The 21,474-nt window shown below is 36.8% G+C and overlaps 1 protein-coding gene across 1 annotated transcript in view; it reads left to right on the top strand.

The window, feature by feature from the left end:
• MEGF9 (multiple EGF like domains 9) overlaps positions 1–21,474 on the top strand; it is a 114,413-nt gene that overhangs the window by 50,195 nt on the left and 42,744 nt on the right. Inside the window, exon 2 of the mRNA XM_032164991.2 lies at positions 5,734–5,935. Coding sequence (XP_032020882.1) covers positions 5,734–5,935 — 202 coding nt within the window. The remainder of the gene's footprint in view (positions 1–5,733; positions 5,936–21,474) is intronic.

Below are 21,474 nucleotides of genomic sequence, written 5' to 3'. Positions count from 1 at the left end.
ACTCCAGCCTAGGCTACAGAGTGAGACTCCGTCTAAAAAAAAAAAAAAAAAGAGTAGAATTGGAGGTATTAGAAGCCATGAAGGGTAGGTGAGAAGGAAGGATGGGAAGAGATTGGTTAATGAATACAAAATTATAGCTGGATAGTACTAAATGAGTACTGGTGTTCTGTAGCACAATAGGGTAAATATAGTTAACTGTAATTTACTCTATATTTTCGAAAAGCTAGAAGAGAGAATTTTGAATGTTCATAGTACAATGAAATGATCAACGTTTGAAGTAATGAATGTGCTATTTAGTCTGATCATTACACATTGTATGCATGTATTGAAATATCACTCCGCATTGCATAAGTAGGTATTATTATTGTGCGTCAACTAACAATAAAAGGAGTGAAATTGTTGCTGAATGAATGAAAAGGAGTCAGAAATTGAGTTTTGCAAAGGTATTTATGCAGTTTTGCAAAAGGCTGTAGATTGAATTTCAGGCTGTCTTCCTGAACCAGATTCCAGTGAGTGCTCTGTATTAGTTATAGCCACCAGTAGTCTTCTAGTATCTATGCTTAAGTGCAATAATTTTGTAGATAGAATTTCAGGCTGTCTTTCTGAACCAGATTCCTGTGAGTGCTCTGTATTAGTTATAGCTACAAGTAGTCTTCTAGTATCTCTGCTTAAATGCAATAATTTTGTAATCATTTTAGTTTACCAACAGTATTGTTGTCAGGGTAACATTTCTTTGTTCTAGGAGATTTCCATCATGACTGAGGACATAGTTTTTTTATTTTGTTATGCAAATTTTTCATTTACTGTTTTTATGGTTTTTTTATCTGCAAAGGTTTAACACACAATTGTACCAAACTGCTTGAGCATTACAGTTAATTTTAGCACTTAGAAATGACTTCAAAAAGAGACACAGAGAGGACACATTCATTAGGACATACAATCACAATTAGTATTTTCCAAAAACTCCCATCATTAATGCAGACAAGCTGAATACCAGCACACACCAAATATTCTCTATGAGATGATTAAAAATTGGATGAAAAGAGAGCCTACCAGGTATATGAAAGGCCTAGAAAAGGTCTTCAGTATGTTCAAGTAGATAATCTCTTACCAGGGCAAATGTTTGTGCACAAAGGGAGGGCAGGTGGGGGTAGGTGGCAGGGGAACTTATGAGACTTATAAACAAAATACTTCCTTTTTTTTAGGGCTAAAAAATTTTCGTCTCTTGGCTTTTGGAATGTTTGAAAAAGTGCAGGATTTGATTTTCTCTGGGACTTTATGTGACTATTTTCAAATACTTAAAGCAGTTTGGCAAAGATTTTAGTTTCTTATTCTTCTTCAGAGTGAAAATCACTATATTTTATTGTTCTTCAGAAGCCAGACAATAAAAGGAAATAATGTTGCCAAGATTTTGCTCTCTCTCAGAACATTTACATTACCCTTCTCTAATTATTTCTCTATAGAGTTTTCCAAAGAATTAAAGGGCTGAAAGGAGACCTGCTACTCACATGATAAAGAGTTTATTCCATATTTACTTTTAGGCAATTGAATGAGCTGTTTGGCATCTTATTCATACTTGTCTGCAATTAGCTTTAGGTGTCCTCTTCATATTGTTTCATTCCCATTAACATCCACACTGGTGACTTGCCATTAATTATGTTGCAGACTCCTTTGTGCTGCTCTGGTGTCTAAGATTCTAACTCATTAAAATAAGTCAGCACTTCCTCTTGTCTTTGGTCTTTCTCATTGCTTCTATCAATTGAAACTTCCTTCCTTCTTTTTCATATTGCCACCTTTTTACTAAGGGGATTGCATTATTTCTGCATTAACTCCTATCTGGTTCTGCACAAATGTCTAGACCTGTGAAGGGTCTGAGATTTTACTCTACTTACAAGCTAACAAATTATCCTGGCACAATTTAATGAATACCCGGAGTGTTTTACATTTATTACTATTGCTTATACTATTCATTTAACTTGCATCATTTCATTTAAGGTCAGTCACTGGGACGGGCCTTAAGTTCTGAGTTACAAACAGAAAAGATGTCCATGCTCCCTGGTACTTGGTTTACTTTGTATTCTCCTCCTTTCCTTTGGTTTTTTTGGGGAGAAGTATTAACATGATAGTGCCTTTTTGTCTTGATATGTCAGCCCCCTTCTTATCCCTGGGGTGGTGTCTCTTGCTGAAATATTTGCCATTCACCCTGCTACTGTTAAACTGATTAGTACCAAGGATATATAATAAATAAATGCTCATTTTTCATCTTCTCTGAAGCCACATCCTAAATCCTTCTGTTTTTACCAATATATTTTAAGGCACACATATTGTTAATGAGTGGAGCCTAGTATAAGTAGAATATTGTCTTATTCTCTACCTAGATGAACCACAACATGGATTTCTGCGTAACAGGACACTAATTCTGTTTCCCAGACATTATTCAAAGCTGCTATAATACTAAACCCATTGTCAGGCTTTTAGATCTTATCCGCAGGATATAACGAAGCTGTAGCCTGTGAATCTAACATCTGAATTGCATTTATTATTTTATCTGATAACACTTTCTACTTTTTTCCAGCTGTTGCATTAATTATTGCAATACTCCAAAGCACTTCCAGCTTAAGTATTGGGACTGAGTGGTGTAGCTACTATTATTATGCCCTGTTTACAGGAGAAAAAATGAAGGCACACAGATCTTAATTAACTTGCCTAAGGTTATAAAGTGAGAGAGCCGGATTTAATCATAGCCGTCTACGTCTACAGTCTGTGCTCATAACTCTTTGCTTTACTGCCTCTTCAAATTATTGTCATTTGAGAGGTTTAGGTAGTAGGTATTGTTATGGATTCATAATAGGGGCAGTACAGTTAAGAGTTTATGGAGAAGTGAGTTTCGGCTGATTCTTAAAATAGAGAATAGCTTTGAATATGTGAAAAAGAGCATTCCAAGATGCACAGAATAAGCAAAGATTCAGAGACAGGACTAACCAGAGTATGTTCAGGGAATAATGAAGATATTAGACTGACTATAGAAATAATAAATAACCAGTGAACTTGGTTAGTACTGAAAGTTTATCCATTAGAACTTCACTGGAAAAAATATTGAGTGTTTATATCTGAGTTCTTAAATTCAATTGGATTCTTTTGAAAATACTGCTAATCTTACTCATTGGGAACACTGACTCAGTTTTCAGATGGAAATACATTAGTAAGGAAATAATGAAATAAAATTCATAGTTTTTATTATAGAAACTTTTTTTTTAGTATTTTCATTTTTTCTTGAGCTAGTTCTACTGACACCAACATACTTTGATTTGTTTAACTTGTGATAAAATAGGTCCAGCAGGAGAAGTTGGATGTAAGTTGAATTTCTGCCCGATTTCAGAAGAAAAATGTTAAGTGTTCTGGTCATTTCTGGAGTGAAGGTCTTGTCATGAAGTTGTCATTGGCAGGTTTACAGACCACTGAACGTGGCTTTGTTATTTACAAAAACCACAACACATATACGCAGAAAGTAGATATCATGTGAAAATATGTAACTCTGTCAAAGAAATGTCATGTTTATGTAGCCTAGTGAAAATAAGAATCTTGATTGTAATGGGAAGCTGGTTCCTTTCCTAAGCTTGAGGCTGAAGAAATCTGAGCTTTCCTTTGGGTTTTGTGAACCACCCAAGTTTGAAATAGACATAAAATAAACAAATAAGCTGCCAATATTTATTTATTTATTTTACTTTAATTATTTTTTTGTTGAGACAGGTCTCACTCTGTCACCCAGGTGGGGGTGCAGTGGCAAGATCTTGGCTCACTATAACCTCAGCCTCCCAGGCTCAAGCGATCCTCCCACCTCAGCCTCCCAAGTAGCCAGGACTGCAGGTGCACGCCAGCACTACAGGCGCATGCCAGGATGCCCAGCTAATTTTTGTATTTTTTTTTTTTGTGGAGATGTGATTTCACTATGTTGCCCAGGGTGGTCTCAAACTCCTGAGCTCAAGTGATCTGCCCACCTCGGCCTCCCAAAGTGCTAGGATTACAGGCGTGAGCCGCTGTGCCTGGCCTATTTATTCGTTATTTGTTATCTTTACAAACTAGAAGAGCTGTGAAGAGCAGGGAAATAAAGTGACACCAAAGGTTAGGAACTGCAGAAGTGTGGAGGTATAGAGTTGGCCAAGTGGGAATTTTTTTGAGGAATCTTTTGTTTTGACTTGTGTGGATAAATAAGCCGCTTGTGATTACATAAAGAATTTTGAAGCTTAATTTCCTTTTCTAGAATGGAGAAGCAAACCCCTTTACAACTCTCTATTTAAGACTCTGGATTTGTAGTTGTCTAGTAGCTTTTCGAAGTAATCAAAAATAATATCAAAGATTGTTTTTTCCAAGCTAAACTGTGTTGGTACAGTGCCATTTTATATAGTGCCTTACCTATTTAGAACTGTAATTTGTACCATAGATTTCTCAGGACCCTTTAAGGGTAGGATCATAGCTATTTTGGAATGGGACCTATTCCTAGGATATATATGTTAATACGAAGTCCTCTGTTACTACTGTGTCAAGCTATGTTGAAAACACTTTCCTTTTGATAAAATGAATAGAGGCAGTAGTAAAAAATGAATCCTAACTGACCTTTAAATGAGTCTTTGCATTAGAAGGCTAAAACTAAGGGCTTCTCAATATTTTTATCCAAAGAACTGTCTGACTGCGAAGAATAGTGGACAGGGGTGCGGTGCGGAGGAAGTGGGGACGGTTAATGGGTACAAAAAAAAATAGCAAGAATGAATAAGACCTAGTATTTGATAGCACAACAGAGTGACCGTGGTCAATAATTTAGTAACTTATGGACAGTAATTTAATTGTACATGTTAAAATAACTAAAGGAGTATAATTGGATTATTTGTAACACAAAGGATAAATGCTTAAGGTGATGGACACAGCGTTTACCCTGATATGATTATTACACATCACATGCCTGTGTCAGAATACCTCAGGTACCCCATAAATATATACACCTTATACACCTATGTACTCACAAAAATTAAAAATTAAAATGTTTCTTTTGAAAAGTGAAAAAAGTGAAAACAACAAGCAAACAACAAAGAACTGTTTGAAATATACTTGAAAGCAATGTTTATTTCCCAAATATTTTAATTTGGGAAAGACATTCAAATTGGGATTGGTTTTAACTCACAGATCAGGATGAACCTGTAAACTTTCTCCTCTGGTTTTATTGTTCATCATTTCCTTACTTCAAAGTTTCTATTCTTCATTAATTTCTTCCTGGGCAGAACACATTAGCTTATGATTCTAGCTATGGCACAATCTAGTATGACCTTGAATATGTTACTACAGTTAATCATCTGAGCCTTAGGCTTTTGCTGCTATACAATGGGATTATTTATTATTTAACGTGTTGTCATTTCCAACATGTGCCCTTAGTGCCATGTAGATAAGCCTGCCTTTGGTGGCTTCTAATTCAGAAAAACTAATAATACACACACACACACACACACACACACACACACACACACACACACTCACACAGACACTACATAATTTATGTACTCTATATGTTTCCTGATTTAAGTAAACTAAACGGGATAGAAAGTAAATTTGAACTAGAGTTAATTTTATCTATCCTTACAAAGTTGTCATGAAAATTTATTAAGAGAAATAAAATAGAGTTTATTTTATTAAGAGGGCATTAAATCTTAGTTGGTAATGTCTCTTTCCTTCTTTCTTTTGCAGAGTATGTATGTAACTGCTCTGTGGTTGGAAGCCTGGATGTGAATCGCTGCAGCCAGACCACAGGGCAGTGTGAGTGTCGGCCAGGTTATCAGGGGCTTCACTGTGAAACCTGCAAAGAGGGCTTTTACCTAAATTACACTTCTGGGCTCTGTCAGCCATGTGACTGTAGTCCACATGGAGCTCTCAGCATACTGTGCAACAGGTAAGCAACAGAGGGTGGAACTGAAGTTTATTTTATTTTAGCAAGGGGAAAAAAAAGGCTCCTACTCTTAAGAACCATACTGGTTTAAACAAAGGGGGATGAGGGTCATAGATTTACAAAATATTTTATACTTTTATTCCCTTACTTTATATGTTATATTTAATGTCAGGATTTAAAAACTTCTAATTTACTGATTTAGTTCTTCAAAAGCACTAGAGTCGCCAGTTTTTCTCTGGGATAATTTCTGTAAATTTCATGGGAAAAAATTATTGAGGAAGAAATCTGCTTTCTGGAAGGGCTTTCAGACATGAAACCTGCTAGGAGGTTTAGAAATGTTCTTATGTTTATTAATATAACATTGGAGTTTGAGGAAATTTGTTCTTTGGTTTATTTTTCTCTCTAATCAAAATTCTACATTTGTTTCTTTGGACATCTAAAGCTTAACCTGGGGATACCCTAATTTATTTAACTAGTGGTAAGTAGACTGGTTTTACTCTATTTACCAGTACATTTTTGAGACCAAAAGTAGATTAAGCAGGAATTATCTTTAAAATATTATGTTATTTGGAGGTGATTTAATCTAGTGGAATAATGTACTGTTATCTAAGCATTTGCCTTGTACTGCACTGAAAGTAATTATTCTTTGACCTTATGTGAGGCACTTGGCTTTTTGTGGACCCCAAGTCAAAAAACTGAAGAGACAGTATTAAATAATGAAAAAAATAATGACAGGTTATACTCAGTGTAACCTGGGTATAACCCAAGATCTGCTGCCACTTAGGAGCTGTGTTCCTTGGGCAAGTAATTTCGTTTCACTGGGCTTGTTTCTTCTCAAGGCTGTTGTGAAGATTAAATGAGTTGATATATATAAAATGCCTAGCACATGTCACTCAATAAATTCTGGTTTGTTTTAATTTCAAAGGAATATTATGGGCTGAAATGAGAGATCATGTTTTAAGAACTTTTAGCTCCTTGACAAAGAAGTGCTTTATACTTTAGCAGTAAATATTTTAAATGCTTTATAAATGATATTGTACTGTTATGGAATATTGTATCATATTGTAGTTTATTAAAAATGTAGAAGAGGCTGGGCGCGGTGACTCAAGCCTGTAATCCTAGCACTTTGGGAAGCCAAGGCGGGTGCATCACTTGAGGCCAGGAGTTCTAGATGAGCCTGGCCAGCACAGTGAAACCCCGTCTCTACTAAAAATACAAACAAATTAGCTGGGCGTGGTGGCACACGCCTGTAGTCCCAGCTACTCAGGAGGCTGAGGCAGGAGAATTGGTTGAACCTGGGAGGTGGAAGTTGCAGTGAGCTGAGATCGTGCCACTGCACTCCAGCCTGGCGACAGAGGGAGACTCTGTCTCAAAAAAAAAAAGTAGAAGAGAACTTCATTAAGAAGTTTATAATTTCAAATGCAGCAATAATCAATGCTTCTGATGCTTAGTATTTTAAAATAGTTATTTGTCTTAATTTTCACAGCAACTCCTTATATATAGGTTACTAGGTCACAAAGATAGTAAGTGCCAGAGAAAGAATTCCAAATTAGGTCTTTCAATTCCAAGTCCAGTGTCTTTACCACCATAGCATACCATAGCATATAGATTCTATAATGAGAAAACTGATAATCACTCTATTCTTTGAGATTGAGAATAGAGTGGTAGCTTAACGCTGTTCCCTCCACTCCCCCCAAGACATGCTCATACAAGTTAGATGCAGAAGTTTCACATTGCTTACCATTTTAAAAGATAAGATATTGTTAAGTTTGTTCATTCTGGTGTCTCATGGAATGTCCACTACTTTCTTTCAAATAATATTCTGCAAACATATTTGCTTTGAGTACTTTTGGAGAAATAGAAAAGTGTTTACTTCTAGGCCCAGTGCTTTATTAGAAGAGAAGGAAATAAAGGAAGGATTAAGAGAGAGTTTTATAATAGAAGCTGTAAAAGAGGAAAAAACAATAATACTAATATTTATGTACTGTCTTACTGTATTCATAATTATTCTGCAAATTATTCCTGATTTATCTTTTCTCTGACAGTTAATGCTACTAAGTTTAATGCTGAAACCCTATCCTGAAAATAGGTGGTGACCATAAAGTAATGGAAAAGTACACTAGACTAGTAATCTAAAGGCCTAGGGCAGGGGTCTGCAGACTATGGCCTATGAACCTAATCCACCCCACTGCCTGTTTTTGTTAAGTAAGGTTTTATCGGAACATAGTTCCACGCATTTATTTATGTGTTGTCTATGGCTGCTTTTGTGCTATAGTGGCAGCATTGACTAGTTATGATAGAGACTGTATGGGCTGCAAACCTAAAATATTTACTATTTGGCCTTTTTGGAAAAAATTTACCCACCCCTGGTTTATATGGTGGTTTATATCCAATCGTGGTGGGTATTTCTAGATAATCATGTAACTTTAGGCAGTTCACTTTAACCTTTATTTTATTTATTATTTTATTTTATTTTGAGACAGAGTCTCACTGTATACCCAGGCTGGTCTTGAACTCCTGTGCTCAAGCGATCCTCCTGCCTCAGCCTCCCAAAGTGCTGGGATTATAGGCATGAGCCACCATGCTTGGCTGAATTCTTTTAAGTGTTTGTCTTTTTATTTGTGAAGTGGAGATAATAATCCATGTCCTGTCTCTCTCCTGCTTAAAGTTGTTTTGTCTTAAGAATCAAGCAAGATAGTGCATGCATAAATCTTCTAATCTGCAATTGCTAGACAGATAACAAAAATAATTATGGGAACCATTATTGAGCATATGCTATATGCTAGGGCTCTCTACTAACTACTTGATGTGCATTATCTCATTTAATCTTTTTTTTTTTTTTTTTTTTGAGACGGAGTCTCGCTTTGTCTCTCAGGCTGGAGTGCAGTGGCGCGATCTTGGCTCACTGCAAGCTCTGCCTCCTGGGTTCACGCCATTCTCCTGCCTGAGGCTCCTGAGTAGCTGGGACTACAGGCACCTGCCACCACGCCTGGCTCATTTTTTGTATTTTTAGTAGAGGCGGGGTTTCACTGTGTTAGCCAGGATGGTCTGGATCTCCTGACCTCGTGATCTGCCTGCCTTAGCCTCCCAAAGTGCTGGGATTACAGGTGTGAGCCACCATGCCCGGCCATCTCATTTAATTTTTACAAAAACTCCCTTGAGGAGAACATTATTATTTTCCCATTTTGACTAAGAATTTTGATGTTTACAGGGTGTAGTTAACTTGACTAAGTCTATACACTAAAGCTGCCATTCAACCATTTGAACAAATGTAATATGTAAGCAGAGTCCACCGAATGACTTTACGGTTCGTGTTTTTCCTAGTAGAAAGCCTCTTGGTATTTAACACCCAAATGTCCTAGAATTCATTATCTCTCAATTCAGTGTGTTTTGGCAGATGATTATAAGATACATATTTACATTTATGTCCCGGAAATAAAGCCAAATACTGCATTTTAAACAAAATAATGTGTGAGAAGTCTGTGTTAAATTCCAGATATAGTTGGTAGACTGTCAGAATCACATGCCAACAATTTGAAAGGTGCACCAAATATCAACAAAGAGGATATGTAGCATGTTACTACTTGTAGTCACTGTTAACCTTAGGAATGGTTTTTGCTCAGGAAGTGATGTTTTCAGCATTTTATATCCTAACATGGGAGTTTATTACTTTTGTGTAGGTGCTTTACTGTGTTTTAGTTACACTTTAGGAACTTGGTTAGTTGTTTGGGGTTGACATGAAATGAATTGTAATTTTTTTCACTTAAAATTGATAAATAGGTTTTTTGTTAGTATCTCATGTGGAATATCTGATATTCAGTGATGGACGATTCATGCAAAAGGTGGAAGAGACCTATAATATTATTACTATGTTACTTAATGGTGGAGATATGTTGTGAGAAATGTGTTATTAGGCAATTTCATTGCCACGCAGCATCATAGAATGTACTTACACAAACCTAGATGGTATAGCCTGCTGTATACCTAGACTATATAGTATGGCCTGTTGCTCCTAGGCTATAAACCTATACAGCATGTTTCTGAACTGAATACTGTAGGCAATTTTAGTACAATGGTAAATATTTTTGTATCTAAACATAGAAAAGATACAGCAAACATATAAAAGATAAAAACGGCACACCTGTGTAGGGTACTTACTATGAATAGAGTTTGCAGGACTGATGGTTGGTCTGGGTGAGTCAGTGATTGAGTCATGAGTGAAAGTGAAGGCCTAGGATACTATTGTACACTACTGTAGAATTTATAAAGTCTGCACACTTAGGCTACGCTATATTTATTTTTAAAAAGTTTTCTTCAATAGTAAATTAATCTTAGCTTACTCTAGCTTTTTAACATTATGATCTCTGATGTTTTAAACTTTTTGACTCTTTTTGGTAACACTTAGCTTAAACATAAGTCCACTGTACAGTTGTACAAAAATATTTTCTTTTTTATATCCTTATAAGCTTTTTTCTATTTTAAAATTTTATTTTTTACTTATTAAACTTTTGTGTTAAAAACTAAGACGTAAACATACACATTAGCCTAGGCCTACACAAAGTCAGGACCAATAGTACTGTCTTCCACCTCCACATCTCATCCCACTAGAAGGTCTTCGGGGGAATAACATGCATGGAGCTGTCATCTATGATAACAGTGCCTTCTTTTGGGATACCTCCTGAAGAAACTGCCTGAGGCTGTTCTAGTTAACTTTTTAAAAATCGTAGATGTACACTCTAACATAACAACAAAAACTGCAGTATAGTAAATACATGAACCAGTAACAGTCATTTATTTTCATTATTAAGTATTATGTACTGTGTATAATTGTACATGCTATACTTTTATATGATTGGCAGTGCAGTAGGTTTGTTTACACCAATATCACCATGAACACATGAGTAATATGTTGCAGTGTGTTACCACAGCAATGATCTCACTAGGTGATTGGAATTTTTCAGCTTCATTATAATCTTAAGGGACCACCATGATATATTCCATACATCATTGACAGAAATGTCATCATGTGGCACCTGACTGTATTATTTTTCCCTGTTCTGTATGGACTGTTTTCTATGTGTACCTACCTGATAGCTTCTGTTATCCTTAGTAGGTTTCCTTTTTTTAATGAGGTAACACATGATTTTATATTATCCTCATAGCATCAAAGTGTGTTGATTTCTAAAATCCTTTATCATCTTCTTCTAAGTGAAATCTGGAAGGATCTTGCTTCCCCTGCAGCTCATGCAAGTAATGGTTGTTTTCTGTCTCGCACTCTTGTTTTTTTTTTTTTTACTTCTGGACCTGGAGTTGCAATAGATATCTCTTTTGCTCTTCATTGCTGCTCTCAGAGTGCTCTTCCCAGCCTCCTTCCTAAAAACTCCTTTGAAGCTCATGGCAGCAGACTATGCTGTCATACCTCCTTGTTGCTGTTTCTACTCCTGGGCACCAGCCTTTATTTCTTACACTTGGCTCACTGTTATCTCTGACACTACACTTGCCGTAATTTTAGATGATTGCAGTGTCTATAGATGAGCCTAACAATACTTCAGCCTCTCAGTTTCTTGGCCTCTCTTCCAGTAAGTTTTCCTCCATGATCCTTCCAGTCTTTGTTTCTTTACTTGCCGTATTTCTTGTTTGTCTTTGGCATATTAAACTTATGAGATAAACTTATGCTTCTATTGGTCACAACAGAGTAATTTTTTTAGTTGTAAAAAATATTATTAAAAAATAAAGGCCAGGCGCAGTGGCCCACGCCTGTAATCCTAGCACTTTGGGAAGCTGAGGTGGGTGGATCACTTGAGGTCAGGAGTTCGAGACCAGCCTAGCCAACATGGTGAAACCCTGTCTCTACTAAAAATACAAAAATCAGCTGGATGTGGTGGCATGCGCCTGTAATCCCAGCTGCTTGAGAGGCTGAGGTGGGAGAATTGCTTGAATCTGGGAGGTAGAAGTTGCAGTGAGCTGAGATAGCACTATTGCACTCCAGCCTGGGCAACAGAGTGAGACCCTGTGTCAAAAAAATAAAAATAAATAAAATATTATTTCAGAATGTCAGGCAATTTGTCAGAACAAGTAGTGTATCACAAAAGTAGTTTAAAAGCCTGTACTTAAAGGAAGTCTTTATAAGGAAGGCTTAGGAGCTCTAAATCCACATGGCCCTAAGCACTGAATTTCTTAGTAGGAAGTTAAATTGACAGGAAACTAGAACAGAAATGGAAAGTTGCAGGATGTGTACTTTGCAAGAAGATGTGGATGAACTATGAGGAAACAGCTCTGTGTTCTGCTCTGCTAGAAATTATGTGTGAGTGGGTTAAGGGAGAAAGGAAATTGTAGACAAGTAGTGTGATGATGTGTAGTAGAAAGGGAGTGGAATTTGAAATTGGTAGACTTGGATTCTATTCTTGGTTCAGCCACTGGCTAACTGTGTGACCTTGATTAAGCTGTTTGACCTCTCTGAACCTCAGTGCTGTTATCTGTAAAACAGGATTAATATATCTAACATGAAGGATTTTTCTGATAATTAGTACAAAAATACAGTTAAATAGAAGAATAAAGATCTAGTGCTCGGTAACACAATAAGGTGACTATAGTTAACAATATATTTTGTATATTTCAAAAAGCTAGAAGAATAGATTTGGAATGTTTCCAACACAAAGGTCATTACCCATTGTATGCTTATATAAAAGCCACATGTCCCCTATAAATATATATGACTATTGTATGTCCATAAAAATTAAAAATTAAAAAAGTTTAAAAGAAGAAAACTAAATTGTGCGCATACGTGTGTGTGTGTGTGTGTGTGTGTGTGTGTGTATATGTGTGTCCACTTAGACTGGCACATAGATTTAGCTCAATAACTCTCTACTAGTTGAATCTCTTTTTGGTTTTGTTTCTGTTTTTTTTGTTGTTGTTGTTTTTTTAAGACAAGATCTCGCTCTGTCACCCAGGCAGGCTGGAGTGCAATGTAGCTCAATCATGGCTCACTGCAGCCTCAACCTCCTGGGCTCAATGGATCCTCCCACCTCAGCCTCCCAAGTAGCTGGGACCACAGGCATGCACCACCACACCTGCCTAATTTTTGTATTTTTTGCAGAGACAGGGTTTTACCATGTTGCCCAGGTTGGTCTTCAGCTCCTGGGCTCAAGTGATCCACCTGCCTTGGCCTCCCAAACTTCTGGGATTACAGGCAGGAGCCACCATGCCTGACCTGTTTTTTTTGTTTGTTTTGTTTTTTGCTTGTTTGTTCGTTTTAAGTGAGGAATAGAATTAGTGTTATACCAAAAAGGAGGATTAAATCAACCACCTTTGAGTATGAGTAGATTTTGGGGTATTTGTTTTTTGTTGGTATGCTAGAGAAGAAATTGTTCATTATAACAGAGGAAATGCTCTTATTTTCTTCCATTTTTATTTAAAAACCTATTATATAGGCCGGGCGTGATGGCTCATGCCTGTAATCCCAGCACTTTGGGAGGCCAAGGCAGGTGGATCACAAGGTCAGGAGTTCGAGACCAGCCTGACCAACATGGTGAAACCCTATCTCTACTAAAAATACAAAAATTAGCTGGGCATGGTGGCAGGCGCCTGCAATCCCAGCTACACAGGAGGCTGAGACAGGAGAATCGCTTGAACCCGGGAGGCAGAGGTTGCAGTGAGCCGAGATCGTGCCATTGCACTCCAGCCTGGGCCACAGAGCAAGACTCTGTCTCAAAAATAAAAAAATAAAAATAAATCCTATTATACCTTTTAAAATTGAATGCTATATATTTTAGAATAATAATAGCTTAAGCTAAATACTTGCAAGGCATTATCCTAAGCCCTTTGCAGTTATTAATTTATGTAATTCTCATAGCACCCATATAATGTAGGCACTATTATTATTATTCTCATTTGTACAGGAAGAAAAATGCAAGTTAGGTAATTTGCCTAATTTGCAGCATAACAGACAGTAAGTAAAAGAGTTGGAATTAAAACATTTGCAGTCTGGATCTAGAGTATATACTCCTATACACTATGCTGGTACAGCCTTTCTCACAATCTCAGATATTGAGTAAAGAGAGTGAGTATTGTAAGAAATTCGATGCTGTGGTGCAGACTTCTTGATATTTTCTAGAAATTTCTTCTAGTTGTCTTTTTGTAATCAGACACTGACCCTGGTGTGATGTAGCTCATGTTATGTAAATAATAACTTTTCTTTGTAAGGACTAATCCTAGTTTTGGCTTAGTAGAAATTAGAGCATGAAAGGACCAGCCCTTTGATGAACAAATACCAATTGCAATAGCTGTTATATTGCCCTTCCTTTTTATTAGGCACTTTAGAATATTGCTTTTGCTCTTGTCAAGAAATTTATAATCTAATCTGTGCAAAACTATGAAACACATACAATACAAAATAGTTTATGAATATCTGCTTAATTTGTAAGTATAGTAGTTTAGAGTAGAAAAAGAACAGGAGTAAGTAAATTGAAGTGTAATAGGAAAGGCTTTCCATAGGAGGTGGGAGTCTTACAGGTTATGATTTAGAGAGGCAGAGAGATGAGAAGACCTATCAGGAGAAAAAAAAAACATGAAAATTCCAGTGAATTTCCTGATTATACAATGACATAAGAAATCTGATATCCTAACACCAAATTCTCTTCTGTTGTGACCTCTCTGTCCTCTTTTAAAAAATAAGAGTAGAAAAGTGGATTCAATTCTATCCTGATTCCCTCATATATTGAAAGTCTATGGAACTAACAATTGGCTTTTAAAAAATTCATTTCCCTATTCTTAATGCCCATATATTTCAGTGGGAGTCACCCCAGTGAGGTTAGATTTTGGCTGCAGGAGCCAGATGTGGGTTGAGCAATGTCTTTGTGTGCAAACACAAAGTTCTTTATGTACTGACAGATGTCCACCCCCTCACATCACCATGGTGTTCCAACCTGTTTAATTGGAAAGAGTTGGTCTACAGTATCTGAACTTTTCAGTTTTGCTTTTGGAACACATTTCAAATGTTTTTCCTGATATATATTTTGACATGTGCTTAATAATAGAGAAATCAGGTAGCATTTTCTCTCAAAAAGCAGTATGCTTAGTGAAAGCGTGAATCTCAATATAGTTCTTAAAATGTTATCAGGGATGCCTTTATATGTAGACAATTGCATATTGATTTGAGGCTTTTTTGCCACTACAACCTCCGCCTCCCGGGTTCGAGCAATTCTCTGCCTCAGCCTCCCAAGTAGCTGAGATTACAGGCGCCCGCCACCACGCCCGGCTAATATTTTTTTGTATTTTTAGTAGAGATGGGATTTCACCATCTTGGCCAGGCTGGTCTTGAACTCCTGACCTCGTGATCCACCCGGCTCGGCCTCCCAAAGTGCTGGAATTACAGGTGTAAGCCACCGCGCCTGGCCTGATTTGAGACTTTTTAATGTATTCACGGTAGGTTAGAGTACAAGGTGCATCATTTTAGACTGTCTTAGATAACAAAGAAATTCTGTATTGGATAATATCCTTTTCCATAAAATCTGTCATTGCTGCTACACAGTAAGTCCTCCTCATCATCATAGGTTCTTGGAAACTGCGACTTTAAGCAAAACAAGGTACAACAAAACCAATTTTACCATAGGCTAATGGATATAAACAAGAGTTTAAGTTCATATGGCTTATTTCTGGTCACAGGAACATCACCAAACTACCAAAAAAAGACCAAAGACACTTTAATAATAAACATTGAAATAAATGTGAGCTATACATATATGTAAGAAAAATCAATAACAAGTAAGAAAATTATTTACCTAGTTATTCCAGTTTAGGGTCATGGGTGGCTGGAGCCTGTCCCAGCAGCTCAAGGTGTAAGACAGAACCAACCCTGGACAGGACACCATTCCACCATAGGGTGCATTCACACATCCCGCCACACTCAGTCATCCTGGGATGATTTCAACCTGCCAGTTAGCCTGACATGCACATCTTTTGGATGCGAGAGGAAACCAGAGTACCCAGAGAAAACCTAGAACGACATGGGGAGAACATGCAAACCCCACACAGATAGTAGCTTCCACTGGGAATCATTTTTCAACAGTGTTGTACTGAAACTACATTATTTGCGGACGAGCTCTACAGTGTATCTTAAAATTTACAGTCAGCTTTCCTTATCTGTGAGTTCCACATCTGCAGATTCAAGCAATGCAGGTTGAAAATATTTTTAAAAAACCAATTAAAAATAACAGTACAACAATAAAAAATGAAAATTTAAGACAACAATATAAAACTAATTATTTACATAGCATTTACATTGTGTTAGGTATTATAAGTAGCCTTAAAGTATCTGGGAGGACGTGCATATGCAAATACTGTGCCATTTTATGGAAAGGACTTGAGCATCTGAAGACTTTGGTATGGTGGGAAGGTCCTGGAACCAACCCCCATCCCACGCTCAGGGACAACTGTATTTACTATTTTGCATTTTAATTGTGGGAATGTGCCTCAGGTTAGAAGGCAAACTTATGAAGTAAACCGATGCCAAAATAAATTTCAAATGGAAAGATGATAAAACACCTCGGAGGCTTACATTCATATAGGGCTCTGAAGATCATCTCTTGTGTAATACTAGACAGTAACAGCTGCTTTTGCAAACTCTCATTTACTACTTTGTCTATACTTCTGGAAGATTGAGAAAAAGGTTATTTGATCACTAGAAACAATTAACAATTTAGAAAAACTTTGTCATTTCATTCATGTTTTATTTTTAAAAAGACATTGCATTTGCCAACTATATGTCAAAAGATATTATCTCTGTTCTCAAGGAACTTACTGGCTAGTGGACTTGCAAAGGTAGACTTGCAGACATTCAGGGAGGTCTTAAGAGAGGCAGTTGCGTTTGGATTAATATTGAAGAGTGAGTAGAAATTTGTATAAAGAAAAAGACGTCTTCACTGATTACAAGTGGTTCACTATTTCTTGAAGACAAAGCTTGGTAGTAGTGGGGAAGAAGGGTTGAAAGGAAGTAGGCAATGACAGGATGACATTTTTGTCTATTTGTCTACTGTTATATCTCTGACACCTAGAACAGTGATTGGCATGTACTAGATATTCAGTAAATACTTGATGAATGAACAGAATGAATGAATGAAGAATAAACGGGGCCAAACCATGAAGGCCGTGATATGCCTTGTAAATACGTTTATCCATTGAAGAATATTTAACAAGAGGTGACATCAGACTTGTTTTTTGGAAAAATTACTCTGCCAGAAGTCTGGTGGCTAGAGAGAGTGGGCTCAGGCAAGGAAACCAGATTGAGAAAGCTGTTGTAACAATCTAAGCAAGAGAACTTAAAGGCCTGACTTAAGATATTAATATTGGCATTGACAATAGTGCTGGAAATGAGAGAATTTAAGAGATACTTGGAAGATAAAATATACAGTACTAAATGGTTGCTTGTCTATGGAGAGAGAGAGATGACTCCCATGTTTCTGGCTTGAGCACATAAGTGAAGAGCTATTCTATTATTAATAACTAAGTAAAGAGTACAGATAGATAAGCAAGTTGGAGGGAGATGATGATGTTAGGTTTCAAAAATGTTGATTTTGAAGTGACTACGGGATATTCAGGTAGAGATGTCTGGTAGACACTTGAAAGTAAACATTTGCATATTCGTTGTGTGTCAAACTCAAAATCTAATCTAGCATATTCTTATGCTATTTTGTAGGAAAGCAGAACAATACTTCATTCTTTTTTTATTTTAAGATAACTTTACTCTGTACCCCAATTATTCCCGCAATTATACCAATCTCTAGTTTAAATTGCTTTTTTGGTACACTTGAATATTTTTGTCCTTGAAAGTAGACTTTTTAAAGGTAGCCATCTTGATCAAAAGTAGGTAACAGCTTTTAGCCTTTATCTTACTGTGATTCATTTGATTCAATAAATGCTTGTACAGGACCAAATGGTTTATGTCTTAGAAGATATCAAGTATGTTAAGTTCATGGAAAAACAAATTAAAGTTTGAATGTTAATAAATGGTCGGAGAGGAGCTTGTTCAGAAAAAGGCACTGAGTGCGTTGGGATTTAAGTGTAATTAATGCATATCTAATACATTCTGGAAAGCTCTATGTTTTTTTCAGTGGATTTTTGTCTTAAAGTTTCCATTCAATACAGGGCATAATCTACCCTCCTAGTCTAATTATTAACTAGATATCAGCTGTAGTCAAATGAATGGAAAAAAAAAAACAACTTTTTTCCAGGTCTCGGTGACCTTTGTGAGCATTAACGTGTCACAGTGTGTTGATATTGCCGTTGATTAAACATGTTACTGTCCCTAAACCATGTTGCAGACTCCTCTACTTATTTCATTTTATTAAGCTAGTTTTAGGCCAGTTTATAATTTTTTAAGGAAATATCTTCAAATTTTGTTATTTATAGTATTAGATCATTTATTTCATTTTTGTGAGAAGCTCCCCTCTAAATCTATAGCTGAATATATGCTAATAGTATAAATAATTAAGTTTCTATAAATGCAGCATTTGGTATTATGGTTTCTGTTGAATAAAATAAATACCTTATACTAAATACTGCATTTATCTGCAGGTAATTTAATAAGCCTTGTGAGAGATAAAAGATAAATAAGATAATGGGTCTCATTCAAAAGGAGCTTCTGGTCTAGTAAGGACACTATTAAATATATGTAAATAGTTACAATACAAAGTAAAAATTGACCCACATCACAAAATACAGTATAAAGATAAAATGTTAAGGGGATTAAGAAGCTGGGAGACATCACTTATAGCTGGAAAACTCAGAGCTGAATTCATTGAGGAGTAGCTTTTGATCCCAGCTTTGAAGGAAGGAAAGGATTTAGACATACAGAAGTGAAAAAAGATGAGAAAGGACTTTACAGACAGGAAACAGCAAGATTAAAGTCTCAGAGATGAGCTTACTGAAGATGTCAAGTGGAAGAGGAGTAGGGGCAGGAGATGAGTCTGGTAAGTCCTGTTGGGGTCAGGTCACAGGGAGCCTTTAGGGCCAGACGGATGATTTGGGTTTTATTCACAAAGCAATTTTTAAGCAGGAGAAAGATCAACACTGGATTGTAGCGGTAGGAGAATGAGTAGATGTAAGTAGGGAGAGATTAGAGGCAGAGTGAAAACTAACAAGGGCCAAAATTAGGGTAATATTAGTGAGAATGGGGAGAATATTTAAAACATGGAGAGTAGTCAGAAGGGCGATACACCATGACAGCCATGTTTCTGTGCATAATTCTGTGGAAATTTTGTAATTTTTGCATTAATACATACAAATCTAAAGGTAGTTTGTATTTCTAAGTTGAACTTATGGAAATGCTTAGGCACAAGGTTCCTTCTCAGGCCCACACCCTCTCCCTGTGCTTGCCATTCTTCCTTTGTTGCAGGCTGCAGGAATTGAATCTGCTTTCCTATGCTCCAGCAGTTGCTACCGTCCACTGTATCCCATGGGATTTTTATTCCTGCATAAGCCTTGCTGCTGAGTGTCAAGCAGTGTCTCTGTACCCACATTCTTTCTGCATTACTGAAAAGAAATCCAAAGGCCCTTTACCTTTTAAGAGTTTTTAAAACTGTTAATCTTTATAAGGAGACCTTTGAGGGTAGCAAACAGTAGATATTGGAAAGTTGAAAGCTTATATAATTGACAAACTTTACTTCTTTTATTTTTCCAATTAATTGCTCTGGCCCTCATATGCCTAAATAGCATAAAGTCAAGTACTCTCTCCTCTTGATGCAACACATTATCCAACAGGTAACTAATTGTCCAATAACTCTAGGGGTCAGTCCTCCTGTGATGCTAGGTATAAAAGGAATGTGATTCTGATCAGTTCACTAATCCTACTGTTTCTCACTGCTACATGGAATTGCTGGGGTGAAGCCTGGTCCCTGAACAACCTAATGGATGGATGATGCTTTCTCACAACTGTGATGGTGCTTTAACTGGTCCAGATCCTTGCAGAGGCAGCAGTGATTCTTTAAGGGAGGATGAACCCACTCCCTTAATGCCACATTCTTTCAAGGATGCTCTAAATTGGGTCTCCTAGGTTCTATCTAGATCTTAACAATCAGCTCCTTCAGTTTATATGTGCAGCCACATCTCATTGTGTAAGCCAGTCCCAAGAGTACTTTTTGAGGACATTTTGTAGAATCTTTTCACTAACAAACCTCAAACTTTCTTCCTTCCCCAGGGCTTAAGCGCCTTTCTTTAGTCACTCAAAATATAAAGAGTCTTGTTAAACCCTTCTCTCAGGACAGTAGGGCCTGTTCACGCTATACTTATGTAACTAAAGGAAACCCAACTTAAATGATTTTTCACAGTCAGGAGGATCTGCTTCAAGGTTATTTTCCCACCTCTACCCAAATGGCAAAGCAATTGCACACTTCTCTTGCTAAAGAAGAAAGGAACTACAAATTTAATCTTTATAAACATCTCTCTTATAGGGCATTTTACTATACTTAATATATTTTAAAACCTTACGAACATGTAGTGTTTTCCTGTCTGTAGTTTGACTTCCTTCTGAGACAAAAATACCACACAACTTGACAAATGCTCCTAACATTATTACTACTACTATCAACTCCAGAATGAACAGCACTAACATTTACTGACTGTTTACTATGTGCCGGGGTAAGTGCTTTATATTTACTGTCTTGTAAGGATAAAATAACAATTAATTGAAGGTGGTATGTTCTGTTTTACAGATGAAGAAACTGAGACTTAATTTGCCCCAAAACAGACAACTAATAAGTGGCAGAAACTGGCTCAAATTAACATCTGTCTGACTGTCCTGCCTTCAGTAGGTCCTAGTGTTTGTTCATTGGTTGGCCGAACCACTGCTTATTTTCAGTAAGCCTGATAGCCATCCTTTAAGTTTAGCTATCATACAAACAGATTCCTAGCATTAAAAATTATCGTCTATGTGATCAAGGTAACATCATTAGCAATATGTCATGAATATTATGTATCCCTAGTGTGATGAGAAAGATTCATTACCTCTGTGATAGTCTTCCTCAAAATTCATAACCTCATTCTAATTGTGACAAGAGATCAGACAAACCCAAATTGAGGGAAATTTCACAAAATACTTGTCAAATTCCCTTAAAAGCTTCAAGGTCATAAGAGACAACAAAAGACTGAGAAACTATCAGATCGGAAGAGGCTACGGAGACATGATGAGTAAATGCAAGACAATATCCTAGATTGGATTCTGGAACTGAAAAAATGGATACTGGTAGAAAAATTAGGGAAATCTGAGTAGTTAATAGTATTGTGCCATTGTTAATTTCTCCTTTTTGATAAATATGTCCTGGTTACATACGAAGTTAAACAGGCTGAGCCTCATGGTGCCTCACACTTCTTATCCCAGCACTTTGGGAGGCCAAGGCGGGAGGATCGCTTGAGCCCATGAGTTTGAGACTAGCCTGGGCAACATAAGGAGACCCCATCTCTACAACAGATTACACAATTAGTCAAGCATGCTTGTAGTCCCAGCTACTTGGTGGCGCATGCATGTAGTCCCAGCTACTTGGGAGGCTGAA

Source organism: Hylobates moloch, unplaced genomic scaffold (assembly GCF_009828535.3).
Source record: "Hylobates moloch isolate HMO894 unplaced genomic scaffold, HMol_V3 SCAFFOLD_10, whole genome shotgun sequence".
In the NCBI taxonomy this organism is placed as follows: domain Eukaryota; kingdom Metazoa; phylum Chordata; class Mammalia; order Primates; family Hylobatidae; genus Hylobates; species Hylobates moloch.
This window is presented reverse-complemented; position numbering and strand designations above follow the sequence as displayed.